Consider the following 23682-nt stretch of genomic DNA (forward strand, 5'->3'; position numbering starts at 1 on the left):
ATTGAGGCGTTTCTATTTTAAAACCAACATCAAATAACGAGTCGTTTTTCTATTTGTTATCTAAAAAATGGCCTGTGTCTGTTTTGGTCATTGGATATGATCTTTTTCAAACGTATTACAAATCGAAAATCCACTGACGCAGTGCTGAGAAGTTGTCGAAAAGTAACCGTCCGAAAGAATAAAAATAAGCAAGCGAGTCTCGTTAAGCAACGATTTGTTCTTAGCGAGTATGCGGCCGCTTAGCAACACTCACGTCTTCTCTTCTTCTTACATTTTGAGTCCGAAGAATTTTCTTTCAGATCGGACTAAAATCGAAGCGACAGATGTGACAGAGCCGTTCACATATTTTCACTATTTCATCCGGACGCTTTAGAAAAGTTTTTATTCACCATCTTTCAAAATATGGAGGTGCCGTCTGCAAAAGGTCTTGTCTTCAATTCTTTGTCTCAAAGGCTGTAATCCCTTAATTCTGATGACAATTTCTCATAAATTAATGTTAATCATTGTGTTGCCGCCAGCATAAAAAGCGTGAAGTGCGTAGAACTGTCAAATCTCGGAAGCAATCCCGGCGGGGTTCAGACAAGCGGCTGCTGATGTCTGGAGAACATTTTCACTTCCTTACGAAAATGGACCCCAAAGCCCAAACAAAAATCAACGTTTGATGGCGTCAAGAGCCTGCAAAAAAGAAATCAATCAGCACACAAGTGTACGACTGTAAGCAAGCTGCTCTCGATAGAAAATCCACACAAATCGTCGTCATGCCAGTTTTTGCCGGACGACGACATCTGACAGGACCGCATTCAAAGGACGCTATCAGGAAGTGACTTTGCAAATGAGTCCACTCAAAGAAAGCGCATTTCTGTGTCCTGTTGTAAGCACACACACCAAAATGGAACCAACAATGTCAATCCCCGCCATGAACGTGCCGAGAATCCATCTTGTACCGAGCTGGTTGATTTTCAACCAGCTGCGCCTCAACGGCGTTTATCCCAGGGGTGGGCAAGTTGGGTCCGAGAGAGCCGCAGTCCTGCGTGTGTTCCGTGTCTCCTGCCTCCAAAGCAGGTGTTTCAAATCGTCAGCTCATCGTTACATTCTGCAGGAGCCTCTCAGCTGCGTTGGAGGAGGGAGACATCAAATCTCTCGGACCCAACTTGCCTACCCCTGGTTTAACCCATTGATTTGTCTTGATGAATGTGCGAGTCACACGAAATAAAATCACGTTAAATCGTAAAAAGAAATGAGAAGACTAAAAAAAGACATTCCCACTGTCAGCGTTATCGTTACTGATTATAGAAATATGAACCGTTGAGCTTATAAATAAGCGCAATGCTACGTGTTGATGCCGTCATGGCCACTGGGGGCGCCGCAGCTGCTTCAAACAACAAGCTGAGGTCAGAGGTCACATTCAGCTTTCTTCAGTTTCCTTTTTAGGATCGCAGAAGTCAAGTCTCAAATACAAAGTGGCATCGTTTGTTTTGCTTTTCATGGTTGTCACGTAAAAAAAAGGTAAAAAACATTTTTTACTTTACAAACGTTTGCATTATTTGGGTCAACGGTTCAAGTCAATGAACTTTGCATTCTGATACGTGTTGTCTTATTGCTGCCCTCTCGGATTTCACATACCAATATGGTAGAAAAGTGGGCGGGGCTACGACACTCACGCGATGCCACGGCATGCGTGGAGTCTGCTCTGATGATGCAATGGCGTTAGCGACGTTACCGTAGCTTCTTTTACCGGCGTTGCGAGCGGCCGCAATGAGTTTGCGAGGACACGCCGAGCCTTCAGCACCCGGAGCGTCCTAACGCCGACGACGCAGAGACGTTGGGCAGGAACAAAGGTTTGGGTGGCACTTTGGGCTTGAGCGAGACGGCGCGGCGCACGGCGCTAGCGCTAGCCACGTTAGCACGCTGCACATGCACGCCTTCGCTGTAACTGTGCTGGCGCGTCAGGCAGGTCCCCGCCGCCGCCGCCGCCACCCGCAGTCGGCGTGCCGGCAGTCCGTTGCTGCTGCTGTTGGTGTTCATTCTGGCCAGGAAATGTTGGCGTGGCGGCGCACCCCGCTGGTTGAAACTGTGGTGGCGTGGCAGGCCGCCGCCCATCTTGATGAGGGCGGGGCCCCGGGGCCAAACGGGCGCCTCCGCGATGGCGGCTGGTCGCAAGATAGCGCTGTTAGCATTTAGCGCTTGCGTTTCGTCGCCCGGCTGCTGGTTGCCACGGTGATGGCCGCGGGCCCGCATCTTGCCGCTCTGATGAAGATGAAGATGATGATGGTCTCCAGGGCTGGCCGTCAGGACCCTGATGCCGCCGTCACCCTGCGCGCTGACCTGCTGGATGTGCCTCAGGAGCTCGTCCAACGCCGACACGTCAGCCACGCCGTCGCCGAGACGAGGGGGCGGAGTCACACACTTGGTCGTGGTCATCGCCGCCAAGGGGGCGGCCTCGTCTGCCGGCCGAGGGAATTCCGGGCTGGGGTTTGGCGTGGGAATTGCCGGCAACTCGCCGGCCGCCTGCCGGCAAGGACAAGTGTTGAGTCGGTCAACTTTTTGAAATGCACGATTCAACATCAAGCTTCCATTCTGGAGAGCGCTTGTCCTCGTTGCGGTTGAGGGCGTGGCCGAAGACGGCTGGGACGAGCTCCGGCACGCATGCCCGCGACCTCGTGAGGAAAAGCGCTTCCGATCATGGATGATTCTTTTGAAATGAGGTCAAAAGGTCAAACATGAAAAGGACTGACTAGAGGCTCGGCCGCAGGAAGTCGTCGCGCGGTCAGCGGATGGGCCGCCGCCGCCGCCGGCGGGCCGCCGGGGATGAAGGACACGTACGTCTTGGGGCACTGCCAATTGCCGCTTTTGTCCTCCTGGGGGAGACAAAGGTCAGCGGCTCGTCCGTTCCTCGCCTCCTGATTGGCTTGCGACTCACCTTGGGCGCGGCGTCCGGGAGTCCGCCCATCCTGGCGAGCGAGTGCAGGGACAAGGCGTGCGGCAGCGAGGCCTCCGGGTCTTTGGACAACTCGACTTTCCGTCGTGCGTCCGGCCCGCCGCCGCAACGCGACACCAGCAGGCCCGACAAGGCGGCGCCCAGCGAAAAGGCCAGCAGCATGCAAGCGATCAGCAGAGTGTAGTGCACGTGAGACGGCGAGGAGTCATCGGCGGCGGCGGCGGCGTCACGCACGCCTGAAACACGCACAAGCGCACGCACACCTTCAAACACACGCGTGGACGCGGCACACTTTTCTTCACACTTGAAATGGACAGACAACAACTTACATGCTAACGCTTACATGCTAACGCTTACATGCTAACGCTTACATGCTAACGGTTAGCACATCCGTTTGAGTAAATTGCAAAAGTTGCATCACATGATCAATGTTAATTTCCTTTGAGACGAGTCCAATTATTTTCCATAGGTGGCGCCGCGCCCAACAGGATGCTGACACCTTCGGCCGCCATCTTTCTGCGACGGACACGTGGCCGAAGGTCTCGCAGCTTTTTCTCACGCCAATCTTGCGTTCCGGTCCAGCGGCAGCGCTGTTCGTGACACGCGCAGCAGCAGGAGGCGGGGCTTACCGTAAGCCGAGTCGGCGGGGGGCACGTCCCGGTTACGAGAGGTCGCCGAGATGTCGGCTGCAAGACAAAACCAAACAAAAGGAGACGTGCTAACACGTACGCGCTAACATCAGGTGGCGGGCGCCGCGTCTCACCGTGACAGGCGGCCATGTTGGAGTGGTCTCCCTCCACGTCTTGTTCAAAGCCCGCCCTGCCGACAAGACCACGCAGTCAAACATGCACGCCGCTATTCGAAGATGCAGCAGGGGTGCCCTAGTCGGGCCCTCCAGAGCCCACCAGACACTTTTGGCCAGACTGAACGATCTGCATCCTCACGCTATGAATCAGGTGTGTCGGAGGAGGGAAAGAGGCTCAGGAGGACCAGACCTGAGCAGCCTTGGAGTCAAGACGTACTTGAAGCCAGGCGCCATGTCGGCGCAAGTTCCCGTGCGCAGCCAGATGCAGTAGGGGTCACGAGAGGCCAGGCACGACCTGGGCGGGAGGGCGGGAGGCAGTGAGACAACGTGATCGGCAACGCTTGCACGCACGCCGGCGGTTTTCAACGGCTCCACCTCTTGCAGGCGCCGTGCCGTCCGCAGCGGCTCAGTGGCACGCGCACCAGGCAGCTGCTGAAGGCCACAAACAGGGCGTGGTGCTCCTTGTCCAGCTCCAGAGCCAAAATCCTGCGGTCCTCCTCCGGGACGCCCGCGTCACACCTGGAGACGTTTGACATCCACACTTCAGCAGTCAGCACTTGACTTCACGTTAGCTTCATGCTAACACGTCAAACGCTACAACAGCGCGCGATGATTACTGACGAGTTGTCAACTCAAGTGGGCGGAGTTAAGGTCACTTTGTCACCGTGTGTAAAAAGCACATCAAACGACCCCGGGCGAGGGTCATCCTCTTTCTCGGGTTACGGCGTCCTCAACAATCACAAACCGCTTCTTTGTTTAGCGGGAGTCAAAAGTGTTTGGCTTCAGTCCAGGTCGGGTTTGGCTCTGAATCGGCCCTGAGACGCAAATTGGCGAGCCAGGAAGGACACAAAGGTCAACACAAAGGTCAACTGATTCCACTTTGAGTGACTTTGCAAGACGCTATGGTAAAAAAAAAGAAAAAGTAAAAGCTTTTCCTTTCCTTTTTTGTCCGGATGTGCCACCAAAAGGAACCCGTGCCCGCCGCCGCTGGAAGCGACCCACAACGTTTGCATTCCCTTCAAAGGTGCGAGGTTATCTTACTTGTGTGGGTCGTAGACGTTGATGTCCTCCAGGAGTTTGGAGCCAAACGTGCTGTCGGCAAGCGTGTCGACCAGAACCTTGGACACCCGCCCGTCCTCCGAGCCCAAGAACAGCACCGTGCGGTCCTTGTGTGGACCCGCCCACACGTCGGCCGCCATCTGCGTCAGCCTGGACCTGCGCACGGACACGCGCCGGTTAAAACAAGCCGATGGCCGCAGGCTCTGATTGGCTGCCGCGGGTGAAGGGGAGGGACGAAGCACAATCACGTTAAGGCGTGTCTGCCTGTGCACGTTTGCATGTGGCGGGCGCGCTCACGTGCACGTGTGCGTCAGATGCAAACGTGTGCGTAAGAGGAAGCCCAAATAAAAGCTGGGCTCGACCTTTGCCGTGCAAAGTCTTGTCGTCGGCCATCGTGTCCTACCTGCTGGCGGTCCTGGTGTAAAATGGCCGCCGGTTGACGGCGGGCACGGCGCCGTCCATCAGCGGGAAAGATTTGATGAACGCCAGCGTCCCGTCGGGGAAATCCGCGGAAGATTTGAAGTCGCCGGCCGGGCCGTCGCCCGCGCACAAGCCGGGCCTGCCGTACAGATCGGGAGGACGATGATGATGATGATGATGATGATGATGATGATGATGATGATGATGATGATGAGTGTACAACATGACCTTTGAACCGAGGAAATCTTCGGCCCGCTGCCGGTCCCGATGGCTTCCGCACTTTGACAAGCGAATGCGAACAACGCACAAGTGCACGTTTGGCTCGCCGGCACTTAGCTTAGCGGTTAGCATGCGCGCGTCAATTCGACAAGCTCGCTGGCGCTCGCTGTGATGACGATCGACGGCGACTCGGTCGGAAATTGCCCACTTTTGATGGGAAGGAGTCAATCAATCAATTCCCTGGTCAATGAAATGTCCGAGCAAAAGGTCGAATACTTTAAGTACATCACAGAGAATATACTTAAGTGTAGCTACGTTTATTTTTCCAGTCGACCTAATTGGGACATTTTACTCCACCTAAAAGTATACTTAAGTCTATTCTAAAGTATATTAATAAGTATCCTTTCAAGTATATTTGAGTACACGATTAAGTATACTTGAAAGTCTACTTTGTGGTACTCGCACGTCCACAGCGAAAGCGCGACGAATTGACAGGAATGGAAGCAGCCACAGCGCAATTGGAGGCAGCGACCTTTAACCTCCAGGCGAACCGGCCACATGACCTTTCGGGCTTTCTCAACAAAGGTTCCCGCTTAGCGTGTAGTACAGCAGGGGTGCCCAAGTCCGGTCCCGGAGAGCCTCTATCCAGCACGTTCCTCTCCACCAACACACCTGAGGAAGCGTTCCTAATTGACTGAAGCGACTTCACGCCTACTTTGGCGCCGGCGCGGCTGCTCGCGGCAAAATAGACGATTGGTTGACGCACTTGTGCTTGTTTTGCAAGCAAGCTTCATCTTTGGCAGCCGATGTTGCAACTTTGCACTTTTGTTTGGATTCGAGGCCAAACGTTTTGTCCCAAGAAGGAAATCGTCCCGATTGACGAAAAGCAACATTTGCTTGCTGCTGTTTTTTCTTTTCAAAGATTGACATTTTTGTTGCCACTTGATTTTTGTGCGTGCGCGTGTTGTGACCCACCGCGGCGCAGGCACGGCGTCGTCGGGCACGGCCGTCCACGCCGAGTCGCCGGCGCGCTGTCCCTTGAACTTGCCGCCAAACGCTTTGTCCACCTCGTCCATGTAGAAGGCGCACACCGCCGAGCCGGGAATGCTGTCACGCACACGCGTGCTCAGTCAGACTCGGCTGACTTCCTGTTGTGGCCGGCGAGCTGCGCACCGACCTGTTGGCTTGCGTGGTGAAGACGGCCAGCACGGCGGGACGTCCGTTGATCTGCACGACGCCGCTCAGCGATTGGAGGACGTCAAAGTAGAAGAGCGAATCTCCGGGAAGGGAACAGTTGAGACGAGCCTGCGCAGGCGGCGCAAACGTCCTCGTTAGCAAATTGTCAACTTGCCCCTCCCCCATCTCGATCCAATCGGCACTTCCTAGTGTGCGTGTGTGCGTGCGTGCGCGTGAAATCATCAAGGTCCTGGCGGTCTGACCTTCAGGAAGGAGGTCCAGTGCTTGTCCAGAACTCTTGGCGAGCCGCCGTCGTCGTTCTTGCAGACTCGGGCCACCCGAGAAAAGACAACCTGCCCACACACGGACCAACGCAGCGAGCGGTCATCAAGCACGCCAGCCGGCCGGCCGGCGAGGGTACGTACCTTCCCCAAGGCGGTGTACTCGGACGCCATCTCGCTCAGGAAAAAGTAGACGAAGCTGCCGTAGTCCACGGCGTGCAGGAAACGAGGTTCTGCGGAAATATGACGACGGCGTGTTTTGCTCATGTGCTCACGTGTTGACGTCACGCAAGCACGTCATTCCACGTCACGTCGGCGCGCTGCCGACGCGGCGACGCACCTCGCAGCCACTTGGAGTCGTACTTGACGGTCCGGAGGACGGCTCGGCCGTCTCCGAGGCTGCGGTAGATGACGGCGTCGCTGGCCAGGAAGTCGGTCACGGTGGCCGAGTAGAAGGCTCCGCCTGGCGCAAGGGTCAGAGGTCACGGTCGGGACGGGCGGCCGCGCAAGGTGGCGGGCGGACGGACGTTACCGGCGAAGGTTCCCGCGCTGGACTGGCCCGACTGGAAGGGGCAGCGCGCCTGACCCGGCAGGTCCGAGCCCACCTGCTCCAACGTGCTCGTCTGCCGCGCAAAAGCAAAAGGTCACCGCCAGGTCACAGGCGGAGCGTCAAGGTGACGGTGCGGCTCCACCTTGTAGATGCGGCACGCCGGGTTGAAGGCGTTGGTCCCGCACACGAACAACGTCTCGTCGTCGCGAGGCACCAAAACTTTGATGTAGTTGTAACACTCGTCCTGACGAAACAGGAAAGGTGGCGTTAGCATGCGGCTAACGCTAGCTGGCACGTGAGCCGGAGAAGCGCTTCAACTCACGCCGTCCATCCCTCGCACGGCGCACTTGCTCACGTCCAGAGAACGCCACGTCAGCGTCTGCAACAGGAACTGACATCACTTGCGCTTGCCGTGCGGGGGCGGTCCCCAAATGTTAGCGTCACCTGAGCAAACTCACCATCTGCGGTACGAAAGCCTCCGCCGCCGTCGTCAGGTTGACCGCAAACACGTGATCCCTGGCACACGGAGCGCACGTGAGCGTGTGCGCGTGCGAGCGTGCGCGAGTGTGTGCGTACCTGGCCGTGATGAAGAGCATGCGGTTGACGCGCGTCATCTTCTGGAAGCGGAGATCCGGCGGCAGCGTGCGGTTGTCCCGCGGCGGACTCGTGAACGCCGGGAAGTCACCAGGATCTGACGGACGACACGACGCACGCATGCACATGTTGAACCCAGAAAAAAAGCGCAGGGACACCCCCCCCCCCCCCCCCCCGGCTCACCATCCAGCACGCTGATGGCTTGCAGGTCTCGCGGGAACGACGAGGCACACAGGAAACAGGAAGTCAGCAGGAGCAGCGGCGGCAGCGGCGGCCTCGCCTGCGACCCATCGGCCATGGTGGGGGGCGGGGTCAGCGTGCCATGGTGGCCGTCGGCTGAGTTAAAAGAAGAAACGGCTTGGGCATCATCCTCATTTTCCCCCCCCGCCGCTTCCTCCTGGTTTGCTGCGTTTTTTGGCCGTTTTTTTAATTTACGAGCTGCCGTCTCCTGTTGCCGGCAGTGGCAACTTCTTCCCTTCGCCGTCGTTAATCTCGGGAAGCTCATCCGCTGCATTAGCGGCTCGTTAGCACGAGCTGGGCCATCTGCCCGCGCTCACTCGGGCGGCATGATGCACCCGCTGACCTTTGACCTGCTTTTTCAGCACGGGCGCGCGAGCGGCCAACGTTTTTGGTCGGCGAGCCCCGCTGTGCGCGGCGGGATTTAGCGGCAAAGGCGGAGCGGGGATGAGACGGCGAGGTTAGGTCTAAACCTGAAAAAGCCCGACGGGATCCGATTAGCGAAGATGTGACGGCACAGCGGGACGGACCCCCAAAGGGCCCCTCCCCCCACCACATGGACGCACGCACGACCTGCGCGCTAATCCCTGTCTGGCTTGAGGTCAAACGCGACGACAACGTTTCAACCAAGCGGGGGGGCGTGGTTGAGGGAGGGGGGTCGAGGCTACAAACGCTATCGAGTATGGATACGAGGTATCGTATCGGTGGCGATACCAGCCTCGCTCTCGCGACTGTTCTGGACGTTTTATGATCAGGAACTAGAAATCAGAAATCCAAACAATAGAAAATTGACATTGTGAGTATGGGTTAGGGTTATTATTGGGAGTATCTGTACTGGTATCGGTGTGAAAAAAAAGTTGTATGGAACATCCCTCGGCATGCAGTCTCCATTTGGCCAAAGGTTTTCAAGAGATTTTCAATGACGGGCTATGATGACATCATCAAGTTCAAGTGCAAATAAACGGCACGGACGTTGTGACTTGACGTGAGACAATATGGCCGCCGACCCAAAGGAGCTTCCCCATGATAACTCAGCGCAGGTTTTTTTTTGGGGGGGGGGGGGGGGGGCATTTGAGGAACTTCGGATGGTTTGGCAGCATCCGGAATCTTCGTCATGTGTTGCGCTCACGTTACCCACAATGCAAAGGTAAGCTCCGCCCCCACGGGCCAAGAGCGAGCAGCAAGCGGAAAACTCAAGTATCCGTCATCGGGCCACATACGGAGAACCTTCCGGACCCTCGGCCGGCGCCGGCCGCGGAGATTGCGCAAGGAGCGACGCGGGCGAGCGTTAGCAAGCGTGGCCAACCGAGCGAGGGGGATCGTTGACGCCCCTCGCTCGGACTTGCGTCAGGATGACGTGCCGGCAAAGTTCACCATGACCGACCGCAGCAAGCCAGCAAAGAAGGAAGGAATTGAAGACGAAGAAAAACAAAGGCGGGAAGGAGGCACTTAAGCTAATTAATGGCTCAGCGTGCGCGAGACATTCGAGGGGCTTAAATCTTCGCACGCGCGCACACAATCGCCAACAAGGACGACACGACAACAGACACACGTGCCGGCAAAAAGGAGGACGCAAGGATGCAAACGAGCAAGGGTTGAAAAAAGGAAGAAATAAAACAAGAAAGAGAAGGAAGGAAGGAAGGAAGGAAGGAAGGAAGGAAGGAAGAGAGAGCAAAGAGGATGAAAGGCGGCAGCACTCGTCACAAATGAGAAAATAAATGGCCACCTGGGGGAGGTCAGCAAATTGGGGGAGGGGCTCCCAATTGAGGGGATTTGAACCAAAAGGCAGACGAGTCATCATGGCGAGGGTGCGGCTGACCAAGCCGGTCCGGCACTAAGACAGCACTACACTTGGACACAACCCCCCCGTTGCCCCCCCCAACATGATACTTTCGATAATCGGTTGGTGCCACCAAATGTAACGGTGCAGTTTGGAAGGCGTTCCTGTGATGCCGTCACATGTGGGAAAGGAGAGCCAGACCTCTGACCCCCCCCCCATCCCCGGCCCCTCCCACGAGCGCCTGATGGACACGGGTGGGGACTATCCTCAGGGTTTTCCTTCCAAACGCAAGCGCCACTGTGCTGTTGCTAGGCAACAGCCTGCCCAGCATCTGATTGGTCGGTCAGCGCCAACTCAAACTAAGACAATGGGAGCGGCAAAGAAAAGGGGCGGTCAGCGCCGCTGCCTTCCGCTTGGCAAAAAAGAAAGGCAGTAGCCTGTTGTCACGACAACCACGACAAGCTTTTATTTGGACTTCCTCTTCAGCAAACACGACTTCCTGCTAATCAATCATGCCTTCATCACTATCATCATCTTGATCATGATGCGCACGCACGCACGCACGCACGCACGCACGCACGCACGCATTTATGGCACTCACCGAGCACTCTGGCGGCAGAGAAGAGCAGTCGGCGCGCTTGTCAAATCTGGACAGAAACAAAACGTTCAGTTACTGCTGTGACATCATCACATGACATGAAATAAGCCCCGCCCCCTTCCTTGAGCGCACACATGCACTTTCCTGCTGACTTTGCGTGTTTACTGTGAGCACTTCCTGGTCGCAGCAAGTCCGCATCAAATATCACAACCACTTCGATCACTTTCAAATGGTATGACGTCACCTGACAAGCACGCACGTGACACGCATTTGTGTTGCCCCGCCTCTCCTCAAGGTCGTTAACCAGTTAACCTTTGACCTCATTAGCAATTGGTGACCTCGTTGGGCGCCATTTCCAGGAGCCCCGTTTGTCTCGATGACGTCATTACGTAGGCATGCCGTCACAGCAGTCACTCCAACATCGTTCAGGGTGAGGGGGCGTGGCTGCCCGTGTGATTGACAGCTTTCCAAGCATGCACGTCGAGCCAACTCACCTCTGCGCGTGCACGTCCCCCGCAGAAAAGCATCGGGCGGCTCCGCTTGCTTGCAATTAAGGCACTTGCTAGTCCACGAGCACGTGCGTGAGAGCGAGCGCGCGCGCGCGGACGGAAGGACGTCGCGGCAAGCAAAGCCAAAAAAGCCGGCAAAAATGTGGAGCTTGCGTCGGAAACAAAAGGTGCTTGCGAACAGCTTGCTAATCCCCTCACTCGGCCGCCCGGCGCAGGCCACGCCCCCCGACACGCACGGCCAATCAGAGGTGGCGGCGACGCGAGCCTGACTCCGCCCCCTCTGAGCCTTTTCCCTTCAAGCCAATTTGCATTGATTGGTTGATTTTGTTTTCAAATGAATGAAATCGGCACACGTTCGCGCACATTTCCAGTATTTGTGTCTTTTATTTCATTCACATCCCAACTTTTGACTGCAAATCAGGCACAACTGAAAGCAACAAAAGCAGCAATCCCCCCAAAATCCGGGGGATTGCTGGTTTCCTGAATGACACACAGGAAGATGCGGCGTGCATTTGCTCATCCCAAATTCAGTTTGAATCTCATCCCACTTCCTCTGCGTCCTTCTCCTTCCTCCAAACTCACTTTGTGCGCGCGCGTGTACTTGCCCACAAAATTGGGGTGGTTTTTGTTTGCTTTTGTTTGCGTTGCTCAGCAAGCGGCCAGGTCAAACCAAGGTCACGTTGCTGGATGGAAACAGACAGGAAGTGGTCACCGCGTTGACGCCACTTGAGCTTTTGCTCAGCAGCCTCGTTGCTACGGCAACCGGCAGGTGGAGAAAAAGGACACTCTTCTTCCTCATTTTCATCTTCGGGTTGTCACGCATGTGCGGCAAAATCACGTTGATTGATTGATTGCTGTTGCTCGGGTGGTCCAACCTTTCCTTTCGCGGGCAGTGCTCGCTCGCACGTGATTGGTCGGCCCAACGGCAACAAAAGAAATGTTGTTTGGAAAATGGCAAAAAAATGGGACAATTTAGGATTGCGAGATGGAGAAAAAGGACTAACGAGCGGTTAGCAGCTGCTTTGTCTCTTGTTTTGTCTTCGACAGCCCCGTTCTGGTTTGTGTGCTCAGTTTGAATAGGATGTTGGCGTTTGAATGAATAAAGTTACCCGCTGCTTCCTGCTTGGTGACATCACGTGGAAGCCCCGCCCACCCCAGAGCAGAGGAGCATTCTGGGACAGCCGTCTGGCCGTCGATCAACGTTTGCTTCCTTGAAGACGAGCTTGTGAAGTTTGACAGCTGATGTGTCGTCACCGGTTTTTCAATATCGGGCTTTTGGCAAAACAAAAATTGTTCTTCCGGCGACCGCTCATCTCTTACCATGGCAACATCTTGCGACCCGTCACATCGAGTCATGCTCGCACTGCTCCACTGTCACAGCCTCATCTTTAGCACTGATATGACAACCAACAACATTCGACAAGATGATGATGATGTTGCAAGTTTGCATTCTGGGAGGAATTTGTGAGATTTGCTGCTTGAAATCCAACATGAGCATCACGTGTTTGCGCGACATCACGCCACTTCCGGTTGAAATCAAGTCACGTCCGGGTCACTTCCTGTTAAAATCAGGGCACTTCCTGTTAAAATTAGGGCACGTCCGGGTCACTTCCTGTTAAAATCAAGTCACTACTGGGTCACTTCCTGTTGAAATCAGGTGACTTCCGGTTGAAATCAGGGCACTTCCGGGTCACTCCCTGTTGAAATCAAGTCACCCCCGGGTGACTTCCTGTTGATTTTAGGCCACTTCCGGGTCACTTCCTGATGACATTTCCAAGTGGAGCAGTAGCGAGTCACGTGGCCAAAATTTCCCGGCCGACTGGATTGATTATTATTTTTCCTTTCTTCTTGCTCTGCTGATCTGCAAAAGGCGGCCGGTGAAAATGACCGCCGGGATCCCGAAATCTGCCCGGCAACACAAAGTAAGAAAGCCAAAAGGTGTTTTCTTTCTTGTTTGTTTTTCAAAGGCGAAAAGAGTTTGGAAGCCGCCAAGCGACATGAATGACGAAATGTGCTCCTCCTCTGGCTCGCGACACAAATCGTGAGGCGGAATCCACTTCCTGTGTGCCGCTTGACTTCCTTGATGAGCGAAAATTGAAGCTTCTCGCCCTAAACCTGTGTTGTTAAAATGTTTTGTTGTTTGTTTTTTAAAAGACAATCAAATGCAAGTTCCAAAAAAAAAGGGAGCTTCGGTCTCAACAAGCAGCCGCTCGACCGGCGGACGTGAATCATTTGCAGAAACGCCGAGCGAGCCGTCCCAAGGAATCCTTCAGTCATTGGCCATTTTTGCCGCATTTTCAGCAACTGCCATTTTCTGGAAAGGTCCCGTTGCATCGTGGGACGCTTGCGAGCCGAGGACAAGCGGGACTTGCGAGCGCGCCCCCTTTCGTCACTTTGCTGCGAAAAGCAAAACAAACGGGTGGCGTTTGTTTCCCGCCCGAGCAGGAATGTGGCGTGCGGACGCTTCCTGCCTCGGGCGCGTGACGGCAAACGTTGCCGCTGGAGGCTTGACGGGCCCATTTCAAAGCCCAACCTCCTTTCAAACGAAACGCTTCGCCGAGCACAATTTGGAATCCAAACACAGAGCGGGCGGGCGAGCGAGCTGGCGAGCGAGCGGGCGAGCGAGCGGGCGAGCGAGCGGGCGCTCGGGAAGCCTCATTTGAAAGCCAAATTGAAAACGTCAAACCGAGTGGCAGGCTTCGCTCTTACGGCAAACGTTTTTCTTCTTCTTGTGATTGGACGCCCGTTTTCATCAACTTTTGCCAGTCAAGCCACATTTGCGGAGGCAAGAGGCCGCGCTCGTTTGTCTTTTTTCAATTTGGGAACGACGAGAAGACGGCCGCCACCCGCCTTTCTCTCATCGTTTCCGCCTTTTTCCCTTCTTTTGTTCCCATTATTGTGAGTTTGGAAAATCGGTCTCGATCCGATGCGGCCGGAAGCGAACTTGACGGCAGCTGCCGATCGTCAATTGGAATTTCGTCTTCCAAGCGTAAAAGAGGTCGGAAAGCCCAACGCAAGCTTGAAGGCAGAAATGTTGCAACGTAAGCCCAAAACAAACCGATCAGTATTTTATTGATTAACATGCCAACCATCAATAACTTTCAGTCCCCAAATAAAGATCATGTCAGTGAGGGGAAAAAATGCCGATAGTCACGATTGGTGGAGCTCCTCCTCCCTCAGGCTGCGGTCCAATCGCCGCGTCTCGGCCCGCAGGACGGACGCGGCGATTGGACGCAGCGTGACGGCGGCCAGCGATTGGCCGAGGTCCCGATGGAGCTTACCGACGTCTTTGCCTCGGGAAGGATGGACGGACGGCGCCCTCCGGTGGCCGTCTGCTGACACCTGAGGATGACGCCAGACCGATCCTTCATTTGCCAGGAAGCCTGCGCCCCGGATTGGTCGCAGGCGCGAGCGCACGTACCTGTCTGAGCACGTCTCTCTCCAGCTTGAGCTTGACTTTCTTGTGCTGCGAGCGCTCCAGTTTGATTTCCAGGTGAGCCATGCGACTCAGCAGCAGCAGCAGTCTAGCTCCGCCCCCCTGCGAGCGCCACGCCTCCTCGCCCTGTCGCGGACACACAAGGCAAGACGCCAATCACTTTCAGGTCCTGCCAGCCCGAACACATGGCAAGTGTTGTCAAACGTTGTCTTCGTTTGTCAGCGTTGAGGCACAACAAATGTTTTTCTTATTTCCCCGCAGATCTTTTTGTGATGACTTGTGAATGTTCTTGTCCGCAATTGAAGCCAAATGTTGACGCAAGACGTCGGCGCCGCCGCACGCTCCCCTTCAGACACTTTTCAAATCTTTTCCTGGCGAATCGCCGCTCAATGTTTTGTTTTCCCTCCACGCTCGTAATGCGTGTCAATTTTGCATGTGGACTTCGCCGCGCCTTCCTTCATTTTGCTCAATGTTGCCATTTTGTCGAGCACTCTGAAGGAGGCGTGCGTTTGTGGCCTGAAGGAGGTGCGGGCGGACGTTCGCGCGGAAGACTTGAGAGCGCCTGCAAATGTCCGTCTCACCCGAGCCGGCGTTTGGCCGCGCCGCCGCCTCGGCTCCTGCGGCCGCACCTCCCGCTCCGGGCTGCTCGGCTCCTCCTGGGACCTCCTTTTGCTCCTGACCTCCTCCAGCACGTGGAGAGTCTCGGACTCGTCGTCGTCCCCCTCCTCCTCCTCCTCCTGCACCTCCGCCGCTTCCACTCCTCCGTCACGGTCGATCCTGCCCTCCTCCTCCTGCCGCTGCGGCTTGTGGAGTGCGCTGCTCCTCCTCAGGCGCTGGCCCTCCTGGCGGCTCTCCTGGCCGACAACACAAGGAGGCGTCAGGTGGCAAAGGAAGCAAAGCGTTGCCACGGAAAGCGGGTCCGTCCTACCCGCAGGAGTCTCTGTAGCGCGCTTGTGGTCGTCTCCTCCTGCGCCTCCTCCTCCTCCCTGGCCTTCACCTGAACACAAAGGGAGCAGCGTTGGCGTCGGCGCAGCTTTCATTTCAACCGCATGAAAAATGAGCAGGATTTATGCTGTGTTCCAACGACTTTGTGCTGATGTCTATTACGTGCATGTCAAATGCGACACGTGCGACACGTGTGCGTGTAAGCGCAACTGTTTAGAATGTGCCTTTTTCTTGTAAGGGGGAAGGACTCCATACATCCATACATTTTCTTACTTCCTACTCCCTCTTGAACATGTAAACGCTGCTTAACTCATTGACTGGCAGCCAATTTGACTGAAGCAACCCCCTTCGCTCTCGGCTGTTTTACTGGATTCGGACTGACTTTGCAAGGCCCGCAAAGAATATTGTGTTCTATTGCTACAAAAACGCAAAACCGACCCCAAGAAAAGATTCGAGTCTCTTCTTTCCTCAGGAAAAAACGTATATTTCTATCCGTTTCCATTTTGAAGCCATTAGCATTAGAATATAGCCAAGTTTTATCATTATTTTCCAAACTTTTCCAAAAAAAGGCGTGGGGGAGAGCTTTTTGCAACATGGCCCTGGCTGATCTCTTACTCTGCTCCCACCTGCTGGCCGTTTTTGTAATAACTAGCATTGCTTTAAGCCACCTCTTCATGTCAGAAGCTCCAGGATCAAACATTTCTTGATTATTTTTTTTTTTACGTATAAATACATGTTTGGGATACTTACAACATTTAAAATAGAACGTATTTATACGTTGTCGGGAGCAAATGAGTTAATGATGACTAAAATACTTTACTTTTAAATCTTTATTTGAATTTCAGTATTCTGTGGCTGGTTTCTATGTTCAAAAAAGAAACACATTTTTTTTTTTAATGCAAAGTCATTTTGTCTAATGTTTTTTTCCCCGCTGGTTGCATTACTTCAGACCTTTTTCATTGCAATACTTTGGTCTAATTATTTTTCATTTGTTACATGAATGTAGCATTTTTTGTGATTCAACATAGTCTAATGAATGGAGCCAATTGTTATTTCATTGGTTTGTTTGTATTTAACGATTTTTTTTTTGTTGCACTCAAAATGTCCGATTTGCTGCAGAAAAATTTAAATGCGGTGAAGTAAAATGTGCGTGCGTGCGTGCCTGTTCCTGCAGGGCGGCGACGTCGAGCGCCATCTGCTGGAGCATGCACTGCGCTGCTCTCAGCTCCTCTTGCACCTCCACTCGCCTCCTCTCCTCCCTCCTCAGAGCCTCCCTGAGAGCCCCCACCTCCTCCTCAGTCCCGGGCAGTTTGTCCTCCTCCGCGCCCACTCGGAGCAGCCGCGCCTCCTCCTCCTCCCGTGACTCCGCCTTCTGCTGTTCTTTGCGTACTTTCTCCTCTTCTGTCCTTCTCAGGTCCTCCTCCCTGACCCTGGTCAGCACACTGATCTTGACAACCTTCTCCCTCCTCTGCTGCATTTCTGCCAGCAGGAGCTCCAGCTCCTCCACTCGGACCTCCTTTTGTTTCAGCTTTCCTTTGGTTTCCCGAAGCTCCCTGGTTTGCTCCTCCTGCCGCAGCTCGGACAACCTCAGGCGTTCCGCAACTTGCCGCAGCTGCTGCTCCTTCTCCCGGACGTCTCTCACCTGCTCCTCCTTGCGCTCCTCCACTTCCTGGTTCTCCTTTTCCAGCTGTGTGATGCGAGGGCGCAGTTCCTGCTTTCCCTTTGAGTCCTCCTCCAGCGCTCTCTGCTCCTCGGACACCACCTCCTCCCGCTCCTTCATTTCCTTCAGTAGTGCATCAACGCGCCGCCTCAGGTTCTCCACCTCCTCCCTCTTTGCTCCCAACTCCTGCCCGAGTTGCTGCACATGCTCCTCCCGCTCCTTCAGTAGTGCGTCAAGGCGCCTGCTCAGAGTCTCCACCTCCGCGTCTTTTGTCCGCAAGTCCTTCCCGAGCTGCTCCTTCTCCGTCTGGTGCTGCTCCTTGTGGGAGGTGACCGTGCGCAGCTCCTCCCGCACACATCGCAGCTCGCCTGGCGGTGAACACAGACGGACGGTGACTGGGCGGGAGCTTGAGAGGGAAAGACAAGAAAAAAAGCAAAGCAGCGTGGCACTCACCGTCGAGCGCCTCCTTGGCCTCCTGCAGCGTGCGCACGTGGGCGCCGAGGTGGCTACGCTCCACGTTGGCGTGCGACATCTGCGTGTGCTGCTCTTCCAGCTGCTCCTGCAGGGACGCCAAGCGGCTTCTGATGATGACACACACGGCATTGCGTTGAACAAAGGAAGACCACAATTGTGGGGGCGGGGGCGGGGTTAAGGAGTGACCACGGGAGAGTGACATTTTTTGGCTGCTTTTTGGCCACAGTTCAGGATTGCGGCCTTACCTGAGCTCCTGCGCCTCCTGCTGGTGTCGCTCCCGTTGTGCGCGCAGAGCGTCCAGCGCCTCCTGCAGCCCGCCGCGCTCTCTGCGCTGCTCCTCGTGCACGCGTTGGATCCGGGCCATCTCCTCGGCCGCCAGCCGCAGCTCCTCCTGCGCCTCCTTCAGCTCCTGCAGCACCGCCGCATGCTGGGAGGAGCGCTAAAAGAGTTTTGAAAAAGGTCGATTAACGTGGGCCAATAAGATGGTCCGGCTCGGGCCCATTTTGGGGACTGGCTTTTCATTGGACTGCCATCGCCACGGAGCGCTTGCACACACAAAGACGGCTTGGCTGCGTTGGCCAGTCCGCTTGCGCAATCTTTTCCCTTTCTGGAAGGAAGAACATGAAACCCGAGTCGGCTCGTAATGTTGCCAACACTTGACGACGCCACACGCCTTTTTATGGAGCAGCAAACAAATCCCAAATGAAGTGTGCGCGTCATAGCGATGAATGACGCGGACTGGACAAAAATGTCCAATGATGACATCCATCCATCCATTTTCTTAACCGCTTGTCCTCACAAGGGTCGCGGGGTTGCTGGAGCCTATCCCAGGCAGTCGGCGGGCTAAATCATCATGTCCTTGCGTTTTGCGGCTCCTTTTGACTCCAATTTGAGTTTTGTTGGCGCCTTGTCTCAACGTGGGAATGAACGGCTTTGGCTCTATGTGACAAACATTTGGACTGGATTGGCGGGCTGCGTGCGTGAACGGCTTTCACGGACGAATGACCCCTGACCCCTGATATTTTGCAAGTCCTTGTCTTGTGCTCAATGACGCGGGGCGGGGGCCTACCTTGAGGAGGGCGTCTCGGACGCCTGCCGCTTCTCCTTCCGCTCTGGCCCTGGCCACCTCCTCTTTCTCCAGCGCCTCCTGCGGGACAACGTGCGTCAGCGCGCGTGCACATAACACGGCAACAATGAAGGAGGTGGACGGAGGAGGGAAGGAAGGAGGTCACCTTCGTGTCTCGGATGACGGCCTCCCTTTGCAGCAGCTCGGCCTCAAAACTACAACAAACTCGAGTCACGTGAGCGCTCAACACACAATCACCACTCCTGCACCTCCTCATACCTCTTCTGCACCTCCTCCTCTCTCTTCTGGAGCTCCTGCTGTCTCTTCTGCACCTCTTGCTCTCTGCTCTGCAGCTCCTCTTCTCTCTTCTTCACCTCCTTTTGTCTGGTCTGCACCTCCTCTTCTCTCTTCTGCATCTGCTTTTGTCTGGTCTGCACCTCCTCTTCTCTCTTCTGCAGCTCCTTTTTTGTGGTCTGCATCTCATTTTGTCTGGTCTGCACCTCTTCTCTCTCCTGCTGCCTCTTGTGCACCTCCTCTTCTCGCTTCTGCACCTCCTTTTGTCTGGTCTGTACCTCCTCTTCTCTCTCATGTAGCTCCTGTTTCCTTTTGTGCACCTCCTCTTCTCTCTTCTGCATCTCCTGCTGCCTCTTCTGCGCCTCCTTTTCTCTGGTCTGCACCTCCTTTTGTCTGGTCTGCACTTCTTCTTCTTTCTCCTGCTGCCTCTTGTGCACCTCCTTTTGTCTGGTCTGCACCTCCTCTTCTCTCTTCTGCAGCTCCTGCTGCCGCTTGTGCACCTCCTCCTCTCTCACCTGTAGCTCCACCTGCCTCTTCCGCACCTCCTCCTCCCTTGTCTGTAGTTCCCCCTGCCTCTTCTGCACCTCCTGTTTCTCCTGCTCCCTTTTTACCACCTCCTTTTCTCTTTTGTGTAGCACCTCCTCCTCCGCCTTTTGCATCTCTTGCTCTCTCTTCTGCAGATCCTCCTCCCTCTTCGTCACCTCCTGCTCCCTTCTTAGAACCACCTCCTCTTTTTTGTGTAGCACTTCCTTTCCTTTATGCACCTCCTCCCCTCTCTTCTGTAGCTCCTGCTGTGCATTATGCAGCTCCTCTTTTGTACTCTGCAGATTCTCCTCACCTTGGTGGAGCACCTCCTCCTTCCTCTGCACCTCCCCCTCCCTCTTGTGCAGCCCCGCCTCCTTGCTTTGCACCTCCTCTTCCTTGCTCTGCAGTGCCGCTGTTGCCCTCTGTAGCTCCTCTTCCATGGCGCGAAGCTCCGCCTCCAGCTGCTGCGGCGCAGGCGCGGCCTCCCGCTTTCTGCGCCAATCAAACAGCAATCAAATGTTGTCGGCCATCATCGGCGGAGCAGTCAACCCTCGCCAATGGCAAAAAGTGTCGAGAGCGCCGCGGAAACGAAGGTCATGAAAAGCAAATGTGTGAGTGTGTGTGTGGTGGTGTGTGTATGTGTGTGTGTGTGTATTGCCCGCGCCTGCCAAAAGCTCGGGTTGGGCGCACACCAAGTGGAAGGAGACGGATTGCCAGCCGCTAACCTGTCAAGTTGCTGAGACTCGCGCTGGTCGTCCTGCAGTTGCTCCACATGTGCCTGCAGCGAGGCCTTCTCCTCGTCCAGCCGCCGCACGCTAAGCTCCGCCCTCTGACAAACACAACAGCGCCATCGGCTCATTCGGCGTTTGTGGCGCCGGCACGCGTGTGAGACAGACCTGCAGTTCCTGCTGTCTCCACTCCAGGGCGCTCTCCGTCTGCGAGAGGACTGCCAGCAAGGAGGACACGTCCCGGCGGAGCAGCGACTGCGACGGCGCACTCACGTTCAACGCGTGACACTGGCCCGCGCAAAAACAAGATGGCACGTCGTTGTTGACCAAGCACACACAAAACAACAACAACTTGTCATCCATCACATACAACAGAAACACGACGTTTGTTGTTCTTGTTTTCTCACAAACAAACAGAAGAAAATCAACAAGACCTCATGCAACAACAACAAACGTCTTGCAGTTGTTTACAATGTTTGCGAGGTCAAAGAGCGACAAGACAAATTGCAAGTCACCAGCCTGCCGACGGCCTGCGCCACAAGCTCCGGCGTGGCCTCGCCGTCCCGCGTCCTGAAAGACACAAGAGCCCGTCCGACGAGGTCGACACTACGCCGCCGTGCCGCCCGCACGGAAAGGACGAAAGCTCACCTGTCCTCCGACGGGGCCTCCAGCAGCTCGCCCGCCGTCAACGTCCCCAGACTGGACCAGGCCGACGGGGAGCCGGTGGGCGGGGCCGGCAGCCGGGACGTTTTGATGAGGTGCAAGGAGGTGGAGTCGCAGCTGGACTGAAGGGACAAGGACAGGCGGGACAGCTCCGTCCTCATCTCCAACAGATCCCTACAAACACACACACAAAGGCATAAGACGCGCAGACACGGCAAACACACGTGAGCGTCCCTGAAAGCAGGCCTACCTGTCGGCGGCGGTTCTGAGGCCGCGGCAGTGTTGCCTGAGCGACATGACGCAGCGCCACACGCACCACAGCTGATCCTGATGCCGAGACATCTCGCTTGACACGCACTACATGCACACACAAATTGACATCTCAAGACGGCAAACGCGGCGAGGGCGTGCCGCTCGCCCGCCCGGCCGCACCTCTCGCTCCCTTTGCCAACGGGACACCCGACGCTCCGCCTCCTCCAGGGCGCCGGTCAAACGGGACGTCAGGTGGCGAGCGCGCTCCGCCAGGACGCGGTTGTCCTGCTCCGATTGGCCGAGCTGCAGCCGCAGGACGGAGGCGGTCTGGGTCAGGTCCGATGCCCTGGAAACGAGTGAAAGGAGCGCACGTGGAAGCGGACCGAGCACACCACGCGCGCGCACGCACGCACGCACCTTTGCTGTTCCTCCTCCAGGCTGATGAGGGCGCTCTCCAGCGACTCGGAGGTATCCCTCCTCAGACTCATCTACAAAAAAACATTTCTAATTGTCATGCGTCAAATGAAGGCCTTTTCTTTGATGCAATCACCTGCGTGTTGATCAGCTGACTGTGTCCTGCCTTCACTTGCAACTCCAAACTTTGACATCGCTCCCTGTACTCCATCACCTGCACGGAAGCAGCGTTAGCAGCGCTAGCAGCGACGCACACGCGTGTACAAACGTGCACGTTGTTGACCTTGTTCTGCAGCCGGTGCACGAGCAGCGCCTGGCGGGCCTCCCTCTCCCTGGCCTCCCTGTCGCGCCTCCTCCTCTCTCTCTGCTCCTCCTCTTCCTCCTCATGATGGCTGCGGGAGAGCGAGGGAGACACTGACTGCTCCAGCTGGGGGGGTAGAGGCATACAGAGAGTGAGTGATGATGATGATGATGATGATGATGATGATAGTTAGGGCAAGAGAGTGAAAGCGAGAGCCATTAAGCATTGGAGAAAGAGAGAGTTTGAGAAAGAAGAAGAAGCGGGAGAAGAAGAACGAGCGAGCGAGCAAGGAAGTGCCCTGACCCTCTCATCCAGCGCCCTGGCCCTGGACGCCAGCTCCTCCCTCTCGGCCCGACTCTCGGCCAGCTCTTCCTGCAGCAGGCGCACTTCCTGCCGGAGCTCCGCCCTCTCCCGCTGCCAGCCGATCGCCGGCTGCGAGTCCATGGTGGCTGTCTGCTGAAACGCGTTTACGGTTGTGTCGTCACTGTAGTGTTCTTCCAACGTGCGCACATTCTGCTGGCTCGCTTGAGATACGACTTTCTTGATCACGTCTCAAAACGTTCACATGACAAAACAACTTTCTCCACTGGAAATGGGCATCGTTTGTGTTTGAATAATCACTTTTGTTTTCAAACAATTGTTCACGGTTTACTGTTGCTTGCTTTCAAGTGAGTTGAGTTCACCGTCACAATCGCTCACGGTGTGCAATTTGGTGTACAGTTCTTCATTTGAATTTGCTCTTATATGGTGATTTGTTCGATGTTTTGGGTCTGCAACCTGGTCGCCATTGCGAAAGGCAATCTCAGAATCTGCTCAATTGACGTGGCGACGGACTGTACACGCCTTCCTTCACGCCACCCGTCCAAAGTTAAACTTATGAGACTGAAAAGGACGCAAAGAGTCAACGAATAAGCACGTTTAATGCAACAAAGAAATCCCCTTGCTGGAAGAAGTTTGCAGCGGCAAGCTAACGGCTTCGTAGCAGCAGCATGCTAACCGGGAAGTTGAAAAAGAGTCTTTACCCGACGAAGGCAGGCGGGGAGGCGCCACTAAACTCAGCTCCACAACAACAACAAATTGTCGACGTGTCGCTCGGAGTTGTCGCTTATGTTTCTTCTTTTTCTTCTTGCTTTTGTGTTGTCAACTTATTCGAATGAGGCGGGTAACTTAACTAACGTGACCTTTCAACCTACTTGACGTAACGACGCGGAATGATGACGTCACATAAACCAGTGACCAGACGGCCGGAAACAAAATTGCTTTTAACGGCTACTGCTTCCCGATTATATTATTATATTCAACATTTGTGTCAATTGTTGTACGCAACTAAATTATTTATACAAAAAGGTCACGTCGGCTTTAAGCCACGCCTTCACAATGACTTCACAGCGCTTTGCGTGCCTGCTTTACGTCGTTTCTTTTTTGAACTGCCAAAATATAAAGCGTACATTTTGATTCAATGTGTTCATTTTGTTCGAATGCAAAGGAATGTGCCATCCGTTTTGGAGCTGTACATAAACTCAATTTTTTGGGACAATTTCTTAGTCATCAATAAAGTCATTTGATATTTCGCACAATAACCTGAAGAAATGAACACGTTTGATATTCAGCTTTAGTAGAACTTACAACTCTTTAAATAGTTCAATGGACTGAGCTTCTATAGCAGTTTTGCTTTCGACATCATTTAGTAGTCGTTTATAATTCATGACACGATGATGTCCTACTTTTTCATCAAGTATTTCACAGAAGTTGCGTAAA

At 54.8% G+C, this 23682-nt stretch overlaps 2 protein-coding genes across 4 annotated transcripts; both read right to left on the reverse strand.

Moving 5' to 3' along the window:
- Window positions 1-363: 363 nt before the first annotated feature.
- Window positions 364-14463, reverse strand: LOC147157269 (semaphorin-6D-like). Of its 3 annotated transcripts, XM_086063192.1 has the most exons (23): window positions 11152-11544; window positions 10661-10706; window positions 8226-8378; window positions 8025-8139; window positions 7907-7964; window positions 7771-7827; window positions 7591-7692; window positions 7431-7521; window positions 7239-7361; window positions 7043-7131; window positions 6881-6970; window positions 6619-6746; window positions 6417-6548; window positions 5206-5361; window positions 4785-4958; window positions 4119-4262; window positions 3961-4038; window positions 3702-3757; window positions 3568-3624; window positions 2921-3174; window positions 2736-2858; window positions 2326-2508; window positions 364-2247 (listed from the first exon to the last, which is right to left on the reverse strand). In XM_086063192.1, the coding sequence occupies exons 3-23, from the start codon at window positions 8338-8340 to the stop codon at window positions 1783-1785; spliced, it is 2790 nt and encodes a 929-aa protein (XP_085919318.1). In that variant the 5' UTR covers window positions 8341-8378; window positions 10661-10706; window positions 11152-11544; the 3' UTR covers window positions 364-1782. The 3 variants fall into 3 exon arrangements, with proteins under 3 accessions (XP_085919318.1, XP_085919317.1, XP_085919316.1); XM_086063191.1 differs by lacking the exon at window positions 11152-11544 and adding an exon at window positions 14448-14463 and having other exon boundaries at window positions 364-2508; XM_086063190.1 differs by having other exon boundaries at window positions 364-2508.
- Window positions 14213-23615, reverse strand: LOC147157270 (uncharacterized). Its single transcript, XM_086063189.1, has 20 exons — window positions 22228-23615; window positions 21907-22050; window positions 21760-21837; window positions 21627-21697; window positions 21390-21555; window positions 21208-21314; window positions 20943-21131; window positions 20810-20864; window positions 20463-20582; window positions 20292-20395; window positions 19027-20058; window positions 18914-18962; window positions 18751-18828; window positions 17927-18120; window positions 17661-17788; window positions 16710-17575; window positions 15531-15599; window positions 15184-15456; window positions 14588-14728; window positions 14213-14508 (listed from the first exon to the last, which is right to left on the reverse strand). The coding sequence occupies exons 1-20, from the start codon at window positions 22366-22368 to the stop codon at window positions 14317-14319; spliced, it is 4197 nt and encodes a 1398-aa protein (XP_085919315.1). The 5' UTR covers window positions 22369-23615; the 3' UTR covers window positions 14213-14316.
- Window positions 23616-23682: the final 67 nt, after the last annotated feature.

Source organism: Leptonotus elevatus, chromosome 19 (assembly GCF_054856555.1).
Source record: "Leptonotus elevatus isolate MCC_2025b chromosome 19, RoL_Lele_1.0, whole genome shotgun sequence".
Classification (NCBI taxonomy): domain Eukaryota; kingdom Metazoa; phylum Chordata; class Actinopteri; order Syngnathiformes; family Syngnathidae; genus Leptonotus; species Leptonotus elevatus.

Coding starts and splice junctions, on each gene's coding strand:
- LOC147157269 (XM_086063191.1), bottom strand. CDS start 8,340: ATGGCCGATGGGTCGCAGGCGAGGCCGCCGCTGCCGCCGCTGCTCCTG. Junction 7,828..7,906: donor AGGCTTTCGTACCGCAGATG/GTGAGTTTGCTC, acceptor TTCCTGTTGCAG/ACGCTGACGTGGCGTTCTCT. Junction 7,362..7,430: donor CAGCGCGGGAACCTTCGCCG/GTAACGTCCGTC, acceptor CCCTTGCGCCAG/GCGGAGCCTTCTACTCGGCC.
- LOC147157270 (XM_086063189.1), bottom strand. CDS start 22,368: ATGGACTCGCAGCCGGCGATCGGCTGGCAGCGGGAGAGGGCGGAGCTC. Junction 21,838..21,906: donor TGCACCGGCTGCAGAACAAG/GTCAACAACGTG, acceptor GCTTCCGTGCAG/GTGATGGAGTACAGGGAGCG. Junction 18,829..18,913: donor CCGTCATCCGAGACACGAAG/GTGACCTCCTTC, acceptor GTTGTCCCGCAG/GAGGCGCTGGAGAAAGAGGA.